At 39.9% G+C, this 17,724-nt stretch overlaps 3 protein-coding genes across 4 annotated transcripts in view; 1 reads left to right on the top strand and 2 right to left on the bottom strand.

The window, feature by feature from the left end:
• The window catches only part of LOC133456700 (membrane-associated guanylate kinase, WW and PDZ domain-containing protein 1-like), a 66,566-nt gene extending 65,625 nt beyond the window's left edge, over positions 1-941 (bottom strand). For both annotated transcript variants that reach the window (XM_061735241.1, XM_061735242.1), the window contains exon 1: positions 689-941. In XM_061735241.1, coding sequence (XP_061591225.1) covers positions 689-771 — 83 coding nt within the window. In that variant the 5' untranslated portion in view covers positions 772-941. The remainder of the gene's footprint in view (positions 1-688) is intronic.
• A 1,556-nt stretch (positions 942-2,497) lies between these two features.
• gpkow (G patch domain and KOW motifs) lies at positions 2,498-11,850 on the top strand. Its single transcript, XM_061735244.1, has 11 exons — positions 2,498-2,706; positions 4,139-4,317; positions 4,434-4,579; positions 5,763-5,869; positions 6,710-6,914; positions 7,012-7,144; positions 9,567-9,756; positions 9,903-10,023; positions 10,272-10,341; positions 11,436-11,521; positions 11,609-11,850. The coding sequence occupies exons 1-11, from the start codon at positions 2,513-2,515 to the stop codon at positions 11,735-11,737; spliced, it is 1,560 nt and encodes a 519-aa protein (XP_061591228.1). The 5' UTR covers positions 2,498-2,512; the 3' UTR covers positions 11,738-11,850.
• Positions 11,851-12,111: 261 nt separating this feature from the next.
• pqbp1 (polyglutamine binding protein 1) lies at positions 12,112-17,706 on the bottom strand. Its single transcript, XM_061735245.1, has 7 exons — positions 17,586-17,706; positions 15,879-15,946; positions 15,665-15,776; positions 15,288-15,388; positions 13,558-13,770; positions 13,415-13,472; positions 12,112-12,268 (listed from the first exon to the last, which is right to left on the bottom strand). Exons 2-7 carry the CDS (start codon positions 15,943-15,945, stop codon positions 12,118-12,120), a joined length of 702 nt encoding a protein of 233 aa, XP_061591229.1. The 5' UTR covers position 15,946; positions 17,586-17,706; the 3' UTR covers positions 12,112-12,117.
• Positions 17,707-17,724: the final 18 nt, after the last annotated feature.

Genomic DNA, 17,724 nt, shown 5'->3' on the forward strand with positions numbered 1-17,724 from the left:
TTCCAGCAAATTCAGGATTCCTACAAGTAGCATTACTATAATTGCTCACCAAATCCAGAGCAATGCACACATTCGAGTCATGGTCAGACATCCATCACTTCAAAACAAGCAGCCTGTATCAAACCGGGACACACCCTAAACTGACAGCGATAGAATACACACACAGTCACACACACACAGTCACACACAGAGTCCTGCAAGTCGCTCCCACACATGTGCACACACTTGGCTGTGGATTACATTTGATTAAATTCTGGCAAAATGGGCTCAGGTGTTCTGAACTAGAGCGTTTGTTTATATTTCATTAAGGCAATTTCTGGAGCGGCAGATTGAAAATTGAAAAAATGAAAAAAAAAAAAAAAAAAGCAAAGCAGGTGTCAACAAACTTTCAAAGCATGTTCATGCTGTCATGTGCACTGACACAACACACAGGGAAGGCAGCTGCTAAAGAACCCTCATCTGGTGGGACTGGCATGTTCCTTAATAAGGGATGTCACACAATTGCATCCATCACATGTTTCCCTCTCTCAGGCTTACTAGTTTACATACACACAAACACACTCCACACTGTCCCGTCAGTCAACCCTCCCTCCTCCTCTCTCTCTTGCAAACACACACACACACGCACACACACATGGGCTGCACACAGCAGCTTCTCAGATTTCTCATATTTAGGGAAAATACTAACCTGCCATGTCGCTGACACACACACATTCTCTTCAAGCAGTTCAGCCTTTCAAAAAGGATCCGTTTGAACGCGTCTATATACATTGACCCGGCTGAGGTGAGATAATGAGCCAGTACTTTTTTTATAATAAATACGAGTTACTTCAAAAATAATAAAAGAAAATAAGAGGAGCCGGCAGCCAGCCCTGGCCGTGCGTGATTAAAGTGGGGATGCAGTGACGAGGAGATGCTGTCCCCGCAGCCAATCCACACAAAGTCAGACCCGATCTGCACAGCTGACGGGATATTTGGACACTAGTGATGCTGCGAGAGCTGCGAGCTTGTGGAGAGGGAGAGAGCGGGGAGAGAGGGGATATAACAGCCACACACACACACACACACACACACACACACACACACACACACACACACACACACACACACACACACACACACACACACACACACACACACACACACACACACACACACACACACACACACACACACACACACACTATCAGTCGCTCATCGTTGCAGCAGCTGCTGCACCGCTGTGAGCAGAACAGTGCGAGGATGGATGACTGCGGTCAAAAGATGAAAACGCGCAGTTTAACTTGTGCAAACTGTTATATTTGCTTACAAACACACCGAGTTCATAAAAAAACGAGTCATTTCTTACCTTCATGTTCACTGTCTGTCTCCACGTCAGATCATTTTTTCTCCTCTTTGTCAGATTGTTTGCCAGGTTTGATGAATGTTTTTAGTGTCTTCAACAAGAGACACACACGTCGGTGAAATGGACTTGGCCAAGTCAAGGTGTCATGGAAGAAGTGCAGGAATTCTCTCAGGGCTCCAAGCTGCAGTTGAAGAAAAACTCAAATTATGGAAACCTACTGTCTAATTGAAAGTCCAATTGACGCGGATTCGCTTCCTACCTTTACTTTTAGTGAAAAGAAACAATGCAGCGTGGCAAATGTGAAGGTTATCGTGAGAAGTTAAGGAGTTCTAAGGGGAGGGGAATAAAAGAGTTCAAGTACCGCCCCTCCTGGCTCACTGATACCTGGATCAGCAGCATCATCTTTCGCTTAAGAGTCACAATCAGGGCTTAAAGTCATGAGAACCAGATGTAATCAGGACTTTCATCATCCTTATTATTATTATTATTATTTTTATTATTATTATTATTATTATTATTATTATTATTATTATTATTATTATTATTATTATTGAAACTTGATTTTTGCCGTGCAGTTTAATTAATCATAATTAGACTTATCAGTAAATGAAGACCAAATTAACAAGGTTGATCGTTTAGCCTGCCGAATTAGGCAAACTTTGAAAGAAGCGTGTTATAGCGTGATATATATTTCATGCAAGTGTGAATTAACCTATAAGCCCTGCTTTCTTTTTAAGAAATGTATCTGGATTGTTTTAATGCGGTGACCCAGTCATTTTAAACATGTAAAAAAGATAAGAAATATGTGTAATTTAAAGCTGAAAATATTCAGGAGAAAAAAAAGTTTCTCAAAATGTTGAATTATCGTGTTACTGCAGTGAAATGAGTATGTATTAACACTTGTCTGCTTATAATGGAATCAACAATGGTTATTTTGTGTTGTATTAAAAAAAGAAAGTAAAACATAACACGTTAAGAAAATGTTTTCTGCCTTTTTTATTCTAGTCCCGTGGATGTCTGCGTGAGGTCGCTCTGTGGCTTTAATACATATGCATATCGGGAAGTGTAGTCATTTCTAACCACATGAACGCACGCTAACGACGAGATAAACTACAGCTCCCAGAATGCACCTCGGGTCCATCAATCTTCTTCACAGCGAACACAATAATGGCGTCACACGGAGAGGATATAGTTGCTCCCAAATCTGTTCATTCTGAGGGCCAAGCAGAGAAAAAAGCAGCGATGGTGTCGTTTGGTTTTACTAAAACTGTTAGCAAATTTAAGCCTCCTTCTGCTGACACTCCGTACAAGAAAGAGGAGAAAGATTTCTTGACTGGAATTGACAGACACGAACTACAGAGGTAAGCTTATGATGCTAATGCTAATCAAGCGCTTTACGGTACGGAGCTGTTCAGATTATTACCTGATATATGCTGTTCTTACAACAAACTAAACTATTGTTGGTTTGATTGTTTTATTTGGGGTCCCCATTAGCGTTAGCTATTCTTCCTGGGGTCCCACATACACACAACACACAAATTAACACTTAATACATAACAGACATACATTATACAAGATAAACAAAACAATAATAGACACAACTCCCTTAGTCACAAACACAGAGGATAAAACTAAATCACCATCATTCTCAGACATAAATACATAGAAATGAAATCAAATAAAACACCTTCATAAACAATACCTGCCTGAAATGACCTTATCTTAGAATTCTTGACCACTTTTCACCTTTATTGTGATAGGGTTTACACTTCCTGTAATTCTATTCAATCTTCACTCTGTTCCTTTCAAATGTACAAATCATCATTCATTGAATTTTAAAAGATATTGTTTCAACTGAAACTTAAACCAGTCTTTGCTACCTGCATGAGAAATAGAATAGTAGACTTTATTGATCTCCCAGAGGAGAAATTCAGTCGTGCAGCAGCCAAAACACACACACGCTTTATACAAAAAATGTAAAATAGAAATAACCAATGAATAGTTAAATAATAAAAAAGAGCAATATAAAAAGTAGAAAAAGAGTATGTACAAGAGAGAAAAAAAAAATAGTAAACACCAAAAAAACTGATAATATTTACAAAATATTTACAAATATTTTCAAAAATATGTGAGGTATTTAGTGGTTATTGCACTTACAAAGAGACAGGTTTATTGCACACGGGTGGCTACAGTTGCTTATCATAGAGTTTGATGGCTGTGGGGATGAAGGACCTGCGGTAGCGTTCCTTCCTGCAGCGCGGGTGGAGCAGTCTTTGGCTGAAGGAGCTGCTGATGCTCCCACAGTGTCATGTAGGGGGTGAGAGGGGTTGTCCATGATGGAGTTCAGCTTGACCAGCATCCTCCTCTCACCCACCGCCTTGGCAGAGTCCAGAGCACAACCAAGAACCGAGCCAGCCCTCCTGGCTGAATATGAATATGAACTGGTATAGAGTTCCAGTCAACCATGGCTCTGTAAAACAGTTCTCTGTATCAAACCTGTTCTCACCCTTGGTATGAACCTCCTTTCTGATGTGATTCTTGTATTGTAACCATGGTGAGCAAAATGATAATAGAATCTGTCATACAGTTGTTTCGGAGATCGTGTCAACAGTATATTTCTCAGAAAATTTAACAACGTATACGTAGACCTTTGTCTTATAGATAACCAGCCTAGATTCTTATGCATGCAGGACACACTAATGCGTTATACAAGCACGTTATGTATGCTTGTGCGCAATTTAGCCAGATTAAATATCATTATTAATCAGTTTCTTTTAAACCTATGTACTACAGTTCAAAACCATCTGACAAGCCCAAAGAGCTGATCATCCCCCTGATCCAGAAGAACCGCTGGCACAGACCGGAGCAGAGCGCGGCCAGCGAGGACAAGAGCCAGGACAAGAGCCAGGGCAAGGCCAGGGGCAGGGACAACGACTCCGTGGAGTCTCAGGCTGTTAAGGAACTTATTGAAGGTATGTGATCTGCAGGGCATGAATGCCCCTTCTGTGTTGAGGTAAATACCGCTGAGGAGAAGTGTCTCCAGCTGTCCCGCTGCTCCTGACTGTTTACTGTTTACTTACGCTGGCAGATTCACGGAGGGAGCTGGAGCAGTGGCAGAACGGGTCTCAGTCAGATGCAAACCTCAACCTCTCCATCCCCCTGTTGATGCAAAACAAAGTGCCAGAGGGCTTTGAAGATGGAGATCATATACAGGTGGACCTGCGGCCTGAGTCTGTAAGTAGGAACACAAAGTGTGTGTGTGTGTGTGTGTGTGTGTGTGTGTGTGTGTGTGTGTGTGTGTGTGTGTGTGTGTGTGTGTGTGTGTGTGACACTTCCCCATTTGTTTGAATGAGAAGGTGTGTCCAAACACACCATATATATACAGTATATATAAAATAAATAAAACAAGACATCATACTTGTAAAACTTTACGTAAGAAAAACTTATCAAAAACTTATCTGAAATTTTTCCTCAAGTCATTCAACTGTACCCTCTTAATTAATAATGGAAACTTGCTTTCAATTATTTATTTTCACCAGTACTCTATATTTTCCGATTTAATGATTCACTGCCTTGCATGACCCATTTGGAAAATAAACATTACAGATGAACATGACTGTCAGGCTGTCTGTTAATTGTTGTTTATTTTAAATGGCATGATGATGTGAAGATCATCATAGAATCAAGCAGACAGGCATTTCAGCGAGGTCATGAAAATGCCTGACAGTACAAGATGTCTTATATGGTCGACTGCGTTCTGAAATCTGAGTGTGTGAAAAGTGCTGAGTAGAAGAACAGCCTTTTCTACATGCACACTTGCATTTATGGATAGGAATGACTTGGTGACACCAGTAAGGGTTTGATGGCAGACCGGGATCAAAGTTCTCCACAGACCAATGTGGGTAACAAGTCAGATCTCTCGTCGTTTCTTTTCACATTACGCTTCACATGTCTCCTCACTGTCACGCCGTATCTCCGCTCAGACACTGTGGATGTGAGTGGCAGAACATGAGTCAGTGGAAGTGGCTCACGGTGCCCCAGAGCTCATTTTAATGCAGTCTCCTCTGTGAGAGAGGCCTCCCAGCCTCCCTCAGAGGAACGCCTTCAGCTCAGTCAGGGATGAGTTGGGCCACTGCTCAGATCGGGGCTGCTGTAGCTGCATCCCTGCCACTTTAGTCATGTGGGGCTGAGTCTGACCGCCCGGGGCCAAAAACGCTGAGTAAGACCAATGTTACACTCTGCTTCTTTGTGTCATTTGCCACAAACAGTTTTGTTGTGTTTGAAATATCGAGCATTACATAAGTTTCTAATTTAAGCCTTAAAAATGTCACTGTGGCACATGTTGTCTGATTTTATTTATTTAATTATTTCAGTTATGGTTGAGTTTCAAGTTTTATAGTTTTTTTTTTTTCCTCAGTCAACAGATGCTGATTATGAAAGTGTTCCAGTTGAGGCTTATGGACTTGCTATGATTAAAGGGATGGGCTGGAAGAAAGGTGAAGGCATTGGAAATACCTTTAAACAGTAAGTGTCAATTGATCAATCTGTTATTTTCCTGAGTGGGAACACTGTGTAAAATGTGCATTATAAAATAGTGCAGGTTTTTTTTAATTCTTATTTTTTTACACAGTCAACTGAGAATGGAAACAAATTATAGGTATATGTTTTAATAAAAGTGAATCATTGTTTCCATTTAGTTTCCTTCATTAACCTGCAATAAAATCACAGCTTACGGTACAATTGTATAAGTTAGTTAGTTAATATTTATTTCGGTCAATCACAAACAAAAATCAACAATCAAGATAACACAGGTTTTTCCCCGGTCAACATTGTGATTATTTTGACCGAAAACGTCTGGGCTTGAAGCATAAAGCTTATCTTGCCCACCTTTTAACTGAATAGAATATACAAAAAGAACAAATGAAGTATCATAAGTCTACACAAAAAAAAAAATAATAATAACAATAATGATGATAATAATAATAGCAATAAAAATGATAATGATAATAATGATAGCTCTGAAAACAGAAAGTGAAAAGATGCTAAGGAAACTGACAAAACCAATTTAAGTTGTCATTTTATCTCATGCATGTGTGCATTCTTCTTTCTGTTTCTATATATGTGTCCATTACCTTTGCTTTGGATAATATCTGGTATGCTTTTATTGAATTTGCTAGTTTAAATAGAATTAAAAAAAAAAAAAAAAAACAACAAACAAACTGTTTTATTGTTTTGTTTTTACTGGGAGGTGAGTTGACACAATTATCATCAAAACTGAAAGTGCAATCAACCGTAGCCTATTTTACATTCTCTGCATCTTCATCTCTCTGTTTATTGATTTAATGCTGCTGTTGTCTGCTGCAGAGACGTGAAACCAATCGAACACCAGCTCCGTCCAAAAGGATTGGGCCTCGGTGCAGATCGTTCAGCCATAAAGGATCTGGAGCCTAGCCGCCACAAACGTCCCCCAAAGCCAGGCGAAGAGCAGAACAAGGAGGAAGAACTGGTGATGGGTCCAGGGGGGTGTGTGTTGGTGGAATCAGGAGCGCATAAAGAGCTATATGGCAAGGTATAGCTGCTCAATCATTTTTGGCACCCAAGATTTCACCTCTATCCATGTTTTATTTCAGTAAAAACTTATCTCAACTTTCATTACTGTGTGACAGATAGAAGGTGTTGATCCAGACAACGCTCGCGTGGTGGTGAAGCTCGCTGTTGGAGGCAAAACCGTGACAGTCAGTCAGTATGGCGTTAAACTGGTTCCCCGAAAAGAGTACGAGAAATACGGCAAAGACCTGAGTGAGTGTTGCAACTGTCTTTATTATTTATTTTACATTGATGGCAAACTATAAATGTACCTGCCGCCTAATGTTTCAGTGTTAAGAGTGTATTCCCTGTTCAGTAAAATTCCAGCTTGTGTATAGAGGGAATGCGCATGATGTCACAGATGCAACTTCACAGCCGGTTACGCCCACTGACTGAGTGTCAGAAAGACTGAGTGTCAGAAAGACTGAGTGTCAGAAAGACTGAGTGTCAGAAAGACTGAGTGTCAGAAAGACTGAGTGTCAGAAAGACTGAGTGTCAGAAAGACTGAGTGTCAGAAAGACTGAGTGTCAGAAAGACTGAGTGTCAGAAAGACTGAGTGTCAGAAAGACTGAGTGTCAGAAAGACTGAGTGTCAGAAAGACTGAGTGTCAGAAAGACTGAGTGTCAGAAAGACTGAGTGTCAGAAAGACTGAGTGTCAGAAAGACTGAGGCCCAATCCCAATTCTCCTTCACTCGCCCTTCTTTTCTCCACTCGCACTTCTTTTCTTCCCTAAGCCCTAAAAAAGAAGGGGGAGATTTTAGGGCACTTGAGATCTAGGGCACTTGGCCCAGGTGCCTGTCCCATTTCTCCTACTCCCCCTCGTTTTCATCCCTAACCTGATCAGGAAGCAGAGAGCCAAAAGCTGTTTTAATTTCAGCTGTAGCGCTGTTAATATGGCACTTTATTAAGTTTTAATATTTTTTCAGGTATAATGGTAACCTTAAGATCCCCAACCGGGGCTCAGTTTATCCAAATAACGCCTGTTAAGAAATTTGACCCGATGTTTTCGGAGATGAGAAGAGCCGCCGCTCCCGGGGAGCAGCCTCAGCTCACAGCCCGAGAACAGACGTGTCCGCCGGGTCAGGCTGCTCCGTCAGCCCCGGGAGAGACACTCTCTCCCGGGGCTGACGGAGCTCTGTTGAGAATCACGCCGGCTGAAATAAATCATTTAGGAATATGTTGGTTTAATAGATGAAATCTAACAGTTGTAGCTACGCCTGTTAAGAAATTTGCTCCGAAATTTCGAGATTTCTGTCTGCCGGGTCCGGAGCTTGGGTCCGCGTTAAATCGACGCAGAACTTACGGCGTAGGTTGCGTAACCTCCGCCGTAGGACCTGCGTTGGTGTAACGCGGAACCATAAATCCCTTTATTCTGGCGTGATCTTCCGCAACTTTATCTGAAAGTGTGTAAATTACCCAGATAACAGCTGGATTACTTTGTGGTTTCTGAAGACTATTATATCAGAAACATCCAAAACAAATCTGACGAGTCACAGGATTATTTCTCTCTATTTCTCTGAGACCAGTCTGCCTGTTTGCCTTCGGTCGGCGAGTCAAATCGACGCAGAGCCTCTTTTTTTCATACCCCCTCGCTCGCCAAGTCAGCATCTGAAATCCCTCGATTTGAAGGGGCTATTCTCAGCCCCTAGCCCTCGTTATGCCCCCTCCCCCTTGGTGAAAAGAGGAATTGGGACACCACTACCTTCACGGGAACGCGCAAAAGTTAGGGTTAGGGAAGAAAAGGAGGGCGAGGGGGATTATTGGGACGCACCCTGAGTGTCAGAAAGACTGAGTGTCAGAAAGACTGAGTGTCAGAAAGACTGAGTGTCAGAAAGACTGAGTGTCAGAAAGACTGAGTGTCAGAAAGACTGAGTGTCAGAAAGACTGAGTGTCAGCGTTAACTTTCAGTTTGAGCAACTGGAAAACATCTAAAATGGGAAAGAGCTGTTGTGCGATCGACTGTACTCATAGATTTAGCAAGAAATCGGAGTTATCGTTTTACAGACTGATGAAAAATAATCTTAAGAGAGACAAATGGATCGCTGCAATTCACAGAAACAACTGGATTCCAGGCACCAAAATGTGGATTTGTGGTTCCCATTTTGTATCAGGTAACGTTGGATTTTTGGGTAGCTAACGTTAAACGGTCAAATCATAAAGTTCGGTGTCCTCATCACTTTAATTTCTACAACAAATCCTGCCTTGAAGTCGGACCAAGCATCAAGACTTTTGTAAGCCTTCAAGCTTTGCTTCATGTATTTCCCCGGCGTAGAAATTAAGTACATATAAATATCAGGAAACTGGATTCGTGGCCAAATATTAATGTCCATGGACCACTGGTTCTTGGTAACTGTACGGGTCACTGTCAAGTCCAACTGCCTTTAATTTAAGCCGATAATCAGCTGTTATCCCGTCTTCTCCACTAGTTGCAGCCGTTTTTGCCACTCAGTGAGAGTAAGGGGGCTGGTCCAGTGGGGGAGTGACATCAATGCAGACCCTCTATAATAAACAATAGAGATTTCGATGCTACTTTTTACACTTTTTACTGGGAAATGAAGCACCTAAATACAACGCTCAGTCACAGATGTTAAAACTCACCTGCTATTCCAATTACGCTGCTTTTCCTCCAAAACAGGTCGTCTCAGTAAAGCTCACAAAGAAAGGGAAAAGGAGAAAGAGAGGGAAAAGGAGCGAGAGAGAGAGCGACAGAGACGAGACGAGCAAGAGAAGAGTAGCAGCAGTGACAAAGTAAAAAGCAAGACATCAGAGAGAAATGGAGGAAAAGAAGAGAGGAAGAGGAAACACAGAGAGTCAAGTCAAGACAGGTACACTTGTGATATTCACTTGTCTTATCAGACAGTATTTTCTGATGTAATTACGCAAATACATTTTGCCACTTTAGAAGTTCCATTAAATGATACACAGTTGGACATGGTTTAACATTTAATTTTCCCTTGGATTTCCTCTGTAGTGATAAAGCTCACGTGAAAGAAGCAAAACAACCACCGCCCCCCCCTACCTGGCTCCAGCGAGATCTAAAAGTTCGCTTTATACACAAAACCTTCAAAGGGGGCAGGTACTACAATTCAAAGGTACCAAAGTTAACGCATCTTTTCTTTCTGTCAAATGTTAAATTGGTTTTCAAGAATCTTCAAGTTTTGAATGCATTATGGATGTTATACTGAATCAATGGAAAATTACCAATGTGTCTCTCTCTGTACCGTCTTAGTTTTATTATATGTTGTCTTTAAATATTTTTCTGTTTTTTGCACCACAGTTGTTTGATTATAAATGTCAGATTTCTGCCATAGCTTTTAAAACCAGTTCCCCTCTCTTGCAGATGCGAGTGGAGGACGTGCTAACACCGTTTACCTGTGTGTGTCGAACTGAGGAGGGAAGACTGTTGGACGGTGAGTCTCCAGAGCATCTCTGTCCCGGCTCGTTGGTCCTCTCTAGAAATGTGCTGAATGTCTGTTGGGATGTTTGTGTTGATTTAGTTTCACATTTTGGTGTTTGTGGATGTTTCTTTTGCTGTAAGAATATACTTGTATGAGTTTTCATTGATTTCCAGTGGTTTGTAGATCATGAGTATTCTTTTTTGTTTTTTTTTAGGAATAGTTCAGTGATTAAAACTTGTTCAAAATTATAATTTAACTCTTTATGGTGCTGCTCGGTGCAGTTTTATTTTAGTATTGATGTTTAGTTATTTATCATTTCAATCATAAGGTTTGTAAAGAAAAACATCTAAATGTTATCTCACTTTGTAGCCACAGTTTTTCCAGATATATAATACTTACCATACACTTAACGAGTTTACAAACAATTTAGAGGTCACAGACAAACTTCCACTGTTAAACAAGATTTCATGATTTTCTTTTGAGTCGGGGGTCGCTCCACTGATCTGTTTGGTGTAAAATTGTTGGAGCAAAGTCTTTTTCACATGTTGGCATTAGGACAGAATCAAACATGTTTTAATATTATTACAAATCTTTGGTCTCGTCTCTTGCAAACTGGTACTTTCCAACAACCAATACCAGTTGTTCTTTGATTCACGAGTGAATCTATTATTGTGTAAATAGTGATACCTGAGTCCTGAAATAGCCTCAATCTTTGAGAAATCTTTACAGAAACTTTGGTTTATAGTCTTGCATGTGAGAGGATGTCGTACATTAGCTGTTTAAAGTTTTTGCAAAGTTGCATAGCTTATGCTTGTCATAAATTGTGTCAATTCATGTATGTGCCAACTTATTTAAACTTCACTGTTCTTGTAGTAGAATTTCCTTAGTTTATACATGTGGTTTCTCTGTAGTCAGTCTCCACACATTTATGATTAGTCTAATATTTTGTAAGGAAAGAATCAGTGTTCACTTTATAGGCTATTTTGTATCTAGTAGAATCAAATTCCAGTTTGCTGATTGTGATCTTTGATATGTAATCCCTCTTCTTTAGGCTGCTGCTATGGTAACGTCTTCATTGATTAACCCACTTCTTCTCTCTGTGGCAGATGTGAAGCAGGACATGCTGGAAACCATTGTCCCTAAGAGTGAAAATGACTCCATCATGGTGGTGCTGGGTGAGCACAGGGGACAGGTGAGCACATCAGCATCTTCCCCGCTCTACAAGGGTTTGACTGTGATGATGTGTTACTTATCCCAGCATCTTCATTTGTCTGCTCAGGTGGGCCGTATTCTTCAGCGGGACAAGAACAAGTGCAGAGCGATGGTCCAGCTCAACCGACACGATGAGAAAGTGTTCACACTTGACTACGACTATATTTGTCACTATGTAGGAGCAGTAGATCACTGAACCGCTGTTACTACTTCATCCCATCTCATTCTAAAAGTTTTTTGTTTTTTTTTGTAATATTCAAACGTGGATTTTTAAAGCATTGCATTTTTTAAATAAAAATTTGCCAAGTCCTTCATTCGTACAAATGTTGCCACAACCACTGAAAAAAAAAAAGCATCAACAGGTCATTTTCCCAGTAATGTTGATATTTATTATGTTAACTGATGGTTCTAGTAATAACAAAAGAGTCAGTGTCTTCGCTGATATAAAACATATTTACAAGTCTGACATAAAAACCCTGACATTTCAAAAGTTCACTCCATTTGTGACATCTAAGCATGAGTTGAGAACATATTAAGATATGAACAAAAGGACAACGACGATACACTGAAGTGTTTTCACTCCTTGGGCGGCTGGTTGGCTGCGTTGGCCCGGAGCACGGCTCCTGGACTGGGATACGGCCGCTGCTGGAACAGAGGCCCCGCCGCCGTGGTGTCCGCACCCGTCTTTGCTTCATTACGTTTAGGCAGGCCACTCGACCACGAGCCCCTGTGAACAGGAATTCACTTGTTTTAATAAACTGTTTGTTTTTACTGGCTTTTCTCATACCTTCAATCGGGTACTTGTTACTACGGTACTACTCTGCCTGAGAAAACTATTTTAATGGCATCTTCTGGTGCAGGGCTTTGCCAGTAACACATCTGTTGCTTTTGTTTTCCCACTTAGGCTGACATCACTTGTCAAAATAGAAAGTGACTGAACGAGGAAAGTATCAAGATTATCACTTCCAACAACATCTATAAACTCATTCTAAAATATTTAGTGTAGAAATTGCTCCCAGACCACATACTACTTTCCATTAGATTTTGGGGTCAATTAAACTCAGTTTTTGGGATTTAAGTGAAAAGTCAACGAGTAATGTAGAAAACACTCTTAAAGAGAACTTTCTCTTTCACTGAGAATCATGATGGCTTAGCACCATTAAATGTTCTAGTAAGACAGTATTTACACTGCACTAGGGCTGGGCGATTTTGGACAAAAATAAAATCCCGATTTTTTTTCTTTCTCCGAAAACCCGTTTTTCGATTTAGATTTTTTTGGTAAAACTACAAAAGACAATGGAATAAATTGTTTCAAATATTTTATCTTTATTTTTAAAGAAAAATAGCAAACAAATTTCCCTATTGGGAATGAAGTGCAATTGAAAGATACTGTAAATCCTCCTAGAATTTAGTAAAGTGACAACATTTACAATTTTCTTGACCAAACAAAGATGATGGACGAAGATAGACGAGCCCTGTCTGTAATGCAGCCAGCTGCAAAAAAGGAAAATCGATTTTTTTTTTTTAACATCGTCTTGATTAATAAATCCGATTTAGATTTAAAATCGATTAATCGCACAGCCCTACACTGCACCATCACCCAAACACGGTGAAATGAAAAAAAAAAAAAGAGCCATGAGAAAAGTGCATTGTGGGAATTGTAGGATCCAGAATTTTTCAAACTCATCATCAAACAGGTTTAGAATCGAGTATTTCACTTTGTTTCAATTTGTCTCACACAAGTCTTCTAGCATAAAACCATTGCAGTTATTGGTAAGATCGTAAAATTACAATTTAAAAGCCCCTCTTATGTTATGAAATTAAAAGAAATGACACTTATGTTTCATTAGTATTGGGGAAAAAAATACTGTACCGTGGAGCATCAGAATAAGCACTTGGATCCATGGGGTCCATCTCATCATCCTTTTTTCCTAAAAATAATCATTCAACATTTAATAGTGTTAAAAAAAAATCCCATGAGGATGTGTAGAAAAAGGCATGTGAGAACAACTATACCTCTTTTGCTCTTGCCATATGGTCCCATGTCTTCTCTCCTCTGCTTTCTCCGCTCTCTCTCTCTCCCCTCATCCCTCTCTCGGTCTCGTTCTCTGTCTCGTTCTCTTTCCCGTTCTCGGATTCGCTCTCGTTCTCTCTCACGTTCCCGCTCCCGTTCTCTCTCTCTGTCCGGCTTCTCAAACTGCCTCTCGATTCTTTCATCACCTCCATCAGCTGAAAAATTAATGATTGATTGATAAATTAATTTGTGTATTCAATCAAATATTAATAAAAAAACATGTTTATGAGATGAACCATGGTTGAAATCTTTCAAAATGAGAAAATCGGGGTTTCTGCACAAAGCTTGAAATGGGTGTGGTCCCCCTCCAATTCACAGCCACATTTCCACTGTTACAATACGTACCTAATCAACCACAATAGGGCAGTGTTTATGAAATTACTCATGCAGGAGAACCCAAGAGCTACTGTTAAAAACAACCAACATGACTGCAGAATTGTGAATAAATCCTTTGATCAACAAGTTTTTTCTGCAAAACCCACAATAGAAATTCACCTGCGTTCCTCTACTGCACAGCATTTTGGTTGCTACTACATCTACGTCTAAGGTCGCCACCCGTCCCTTAAAATACAGAATTGTTACGTAATTGGGAATTAAAAGTTGCGTTCCGTATTGAACCAATACGGACATAAATTATGCTCTTATTTATTGATCATAAATTGTCATAATATACAGGTGAAGGTCAGAAAATTTGAATATATTGCAAAACTTCATTCGTAGTAAATTCTACTAAAGGTGAAACAAATGTATTATTTCCCACTACATTCAAAGTGAGATATTTCAAGCCTTTATTTGTTATAATTTTGGTGATTATGGCTCACAGTTTATGGAAACCCCAAATAAAAAAATCTATATTATGAAATCAATAAACAATTCAGTCATCAAAATTATAACAAATAAAGGTTTAACACATCTTGCTTTGCATGTAATGAGACTATGTAATATATTAGTTTCACCTTTTAAGTTGAATTATTGAAATAAATTAACTTTTACATCATATTCTAATGTTCCGACCTTCACCTGTAGCTTATTCTACATCTGGACTGATGTGGACATACACAGCATAGGAGGCTATTTCAGTTGCTAGTATGGTTGGCTGGCTGTACAGTCAAATTCAATGCTAATAAAGCACTTTAGACTTTAAATCAAAGCATTTTGTTTTTTCATATAAAATACCTACATTTCCATGCAGTTTAGAAGTTTTGGGGATGTCCCTTTTTTTGGCGCCTGCGCTGCTGAAATCGGGGCGTCCCTTATTTCTATTTCTGAAAGGTGGCAGCCCTATCTACGTCCCATGCTTCGTTTATCTGATTGGTTTTATGCCTATCCCAGAGTGTCCAGAGGCGGTTTCTACCGCGCCTGCTGGTGTCCAGCCCTGGAAATCAAAGTCAAATCCAGAGGGACCAGAGTCATTCTTTGTTTCAATAAGGAAAAGAACCAGGATGACTGGCCAAACAATCCTACACATGGTCCAAAATAGAACCGGGTTTAATAGCTTGGGGACATAAATGCTTTTCCATACTCATCCAGGCTTAGAAATTACAAATTCCATATTCCCAAGACAGCATAAGAACCCAGGTAGATAGTTAACCAGATGATGTCCAGACCTGCAGGGACCAGAAAAAAGGTAGAGCAAAAACTACAAAGTTATGGAGACTTAACTTAATCTTACCTTTTATTTTCTTGGCAGCTTTGGTAATCACTGCAGAGGGGTCGTTTGGGGAAAGCCAGGCAACCAGATCTGTCTCTATATTCCAGTAATAAGGAAGACCGCTGTGGATTGGATGAAATGAGAAAGTAAAATGACGTAATCTGCTGGTTTTACTTGTATAATAATCTATGATCAGGGTAAAACCTCCAAGAATAACGGGGAAATTAATCACTTTCTTTTATGTCATGATTAAATAATAGGATACAACCCTGCATGAAAGGAGCTATGAGAACTAGTTGGTCAGTTATCAATAAAAAGTAAATACAGAAGTGAAGTGGTGAACGTGATACTGTATGTTCAAAGACCCGGAGAATTAAATACAAAAACAGTGTACGTACCAGGTGGGATCGAACACTTTGTACCAGTTTGGAGGTAGATTTTCTACTCTGGTGGCTTCATAATCTACATTGTTGTCATCGTAATCTTCAGCAATAACCTCTTCATCTGCGTCTGTTTTAATTGAGTGAAAAGGTTGTTATAAGACATGTGAAATTTAAAAACAACAGAGAAGGGAAGCTTGAAAGTCCCTAGATGGAAAATCTGGTCATCTACCTTGATCTGATGGTTTAACAATCCCTCTCTTGGCCAAGCGGGCCAGCAGTGCTGCAGGCAGAGGCATCCTGAAATACACAAAAGTGTCAATTATATTGTGATGCAACCAGCCACTGCAGCAAAAAAAAGAAAAGAAAAAGGCCACTTGATCATCCAAACAATGGAAGCAAAAATGATACTGAACAGGTCATTTTAGATCTGATACTGTACATGCAGGGCTGGATAACTTGATCATTAATACATTTTATGTTTTATGAAAAGCACTTTGTGTTACATTTTTTGTATGAAAGGTGCTTTACAAATAGTTTGATTTGATTTGATTTGATTTAGATGTAGGTAGTTAGCTGACCTCATAATGTTGCAAAATGTAAACCAGAGCAACTGAGACCGTCCCAGACCATAATACTGCCACCACAGGTTTGTGAAGTAGATATGATGGGGACGTCTCTACATTCACCTTTTTTTTACCCGGATGAATTACTCTGTACTCTTTACAGGCCTTAACAAGAAATCTATCAGGCAACTGCAGCTGATCCAGACACTGCCGCCAGAGTCCTTACAAACACCAGGAAACTGGACCATATTACACCGGTCATGAAATCACTACACTGGCTTCCAGTGAGTCAAAGGATAGAGTTTAAAATCTTACTGCTGGTCTACAAAGCACTGGATGGTCTTGGACCAAAATACATGCTGGATCTGTTAGTTCCTATGAAGCTCCCAGACCCCTGAGGTTCATCTGGATCTGGTTTGTTGTGGTTCCAGAACCAGAACCAAGCAAGGTGAGGCAGCGTTCAGTTATTCTGCTCCTCACCGGTGGAACAAACTTCCTGTAGACCTGAGGTCTGCTCAAACTGTAGATCCTTTAAATCAGGATAAAAACATTACAGTTTACTCAAGCGTACTCCTAAATTAAATACTTACCTGCTGGACTCTACTGCCCTTATTTTTAACAGCTTGTGCTTTTTATTATTTTACTTCTTTTCTTATCATCTTATTTTTAATTTGTTCAATCTTATTTGTTATTTACTGTCTAATTGTGTCTTGCCGCTTTTAATGTTGACGTAAAGCACTTTGAATTACCTTGTGTTGAATTGTGCTGTATAAATAAATTTGCCTTGCCTTGTAAAAGGATAAATATGGACCTTCAAAAGTCTGCAGACTAACTTCTTCATCTATCTATATAACATTTGACATTTGGTATTTTGTTTAAGAAAAGAAAAGAGAAAAAAGCACAGGGAAGCACTAAGCCAATGAAAATATCCATTGATCACATTCCTCCCTGTAGTTAGTCCTGATCTTCACAAAGGAAATCTTCATAACAGTAGAGTCAAGTACGAGCTGCAGATACTCTGTTGAACCTCAGAGATAAATATGATCAATAGCTGTTTCTGCAGCTCCAGGACACTCAATTAAATCTCAAGTAATGGCTGAATGTTTCAAGATGTTCTGAATTAGTTTAGTGTTCGATTTGATACTAACAAAAAAGCAACACATTGTACCTTTGGAGAACCACTCGCTGGTGAGAATCAGCAGTTAGACGAGCTTTCAGGGCAGAAACACGCTGCTCTGCAGCATGGATGTATTATATTATCTGCAGGCCTGCGGGGTAACTACATAGCAACAGCTGCGGCCCCCGCAACACCTCTAAACTACACTAAATACACACGCTTTCACACACAGAAGGGGGACAAATTACGTATTTACCTGTGGTGGCCAAAATGTTGTCTTTGATCCTGAAACAGCGGTATTTACCACTTCTTCAATAAAAATAAAAGAAAAGCGCGCATGCGGCGCACAGTGCTGACGTAGTTGGGTCCAGGTGACGTCACAGACATGGAGGAGT

The sequence above is a fragment of the Cololabis saira genome, chromosome 12 (genome assembly GCF_033807715.1).
Source record: "Cololabis saira isolate AMF1-May2022 chromosome 12, fColSai1.1, whole genome shotgun sequence".
Lineage (NCBI taxonomy): Eukaryota > Metazoa > Chordata > Actinopteri > Beloniformes > Belonidae > Cololabis > Cololabis saira.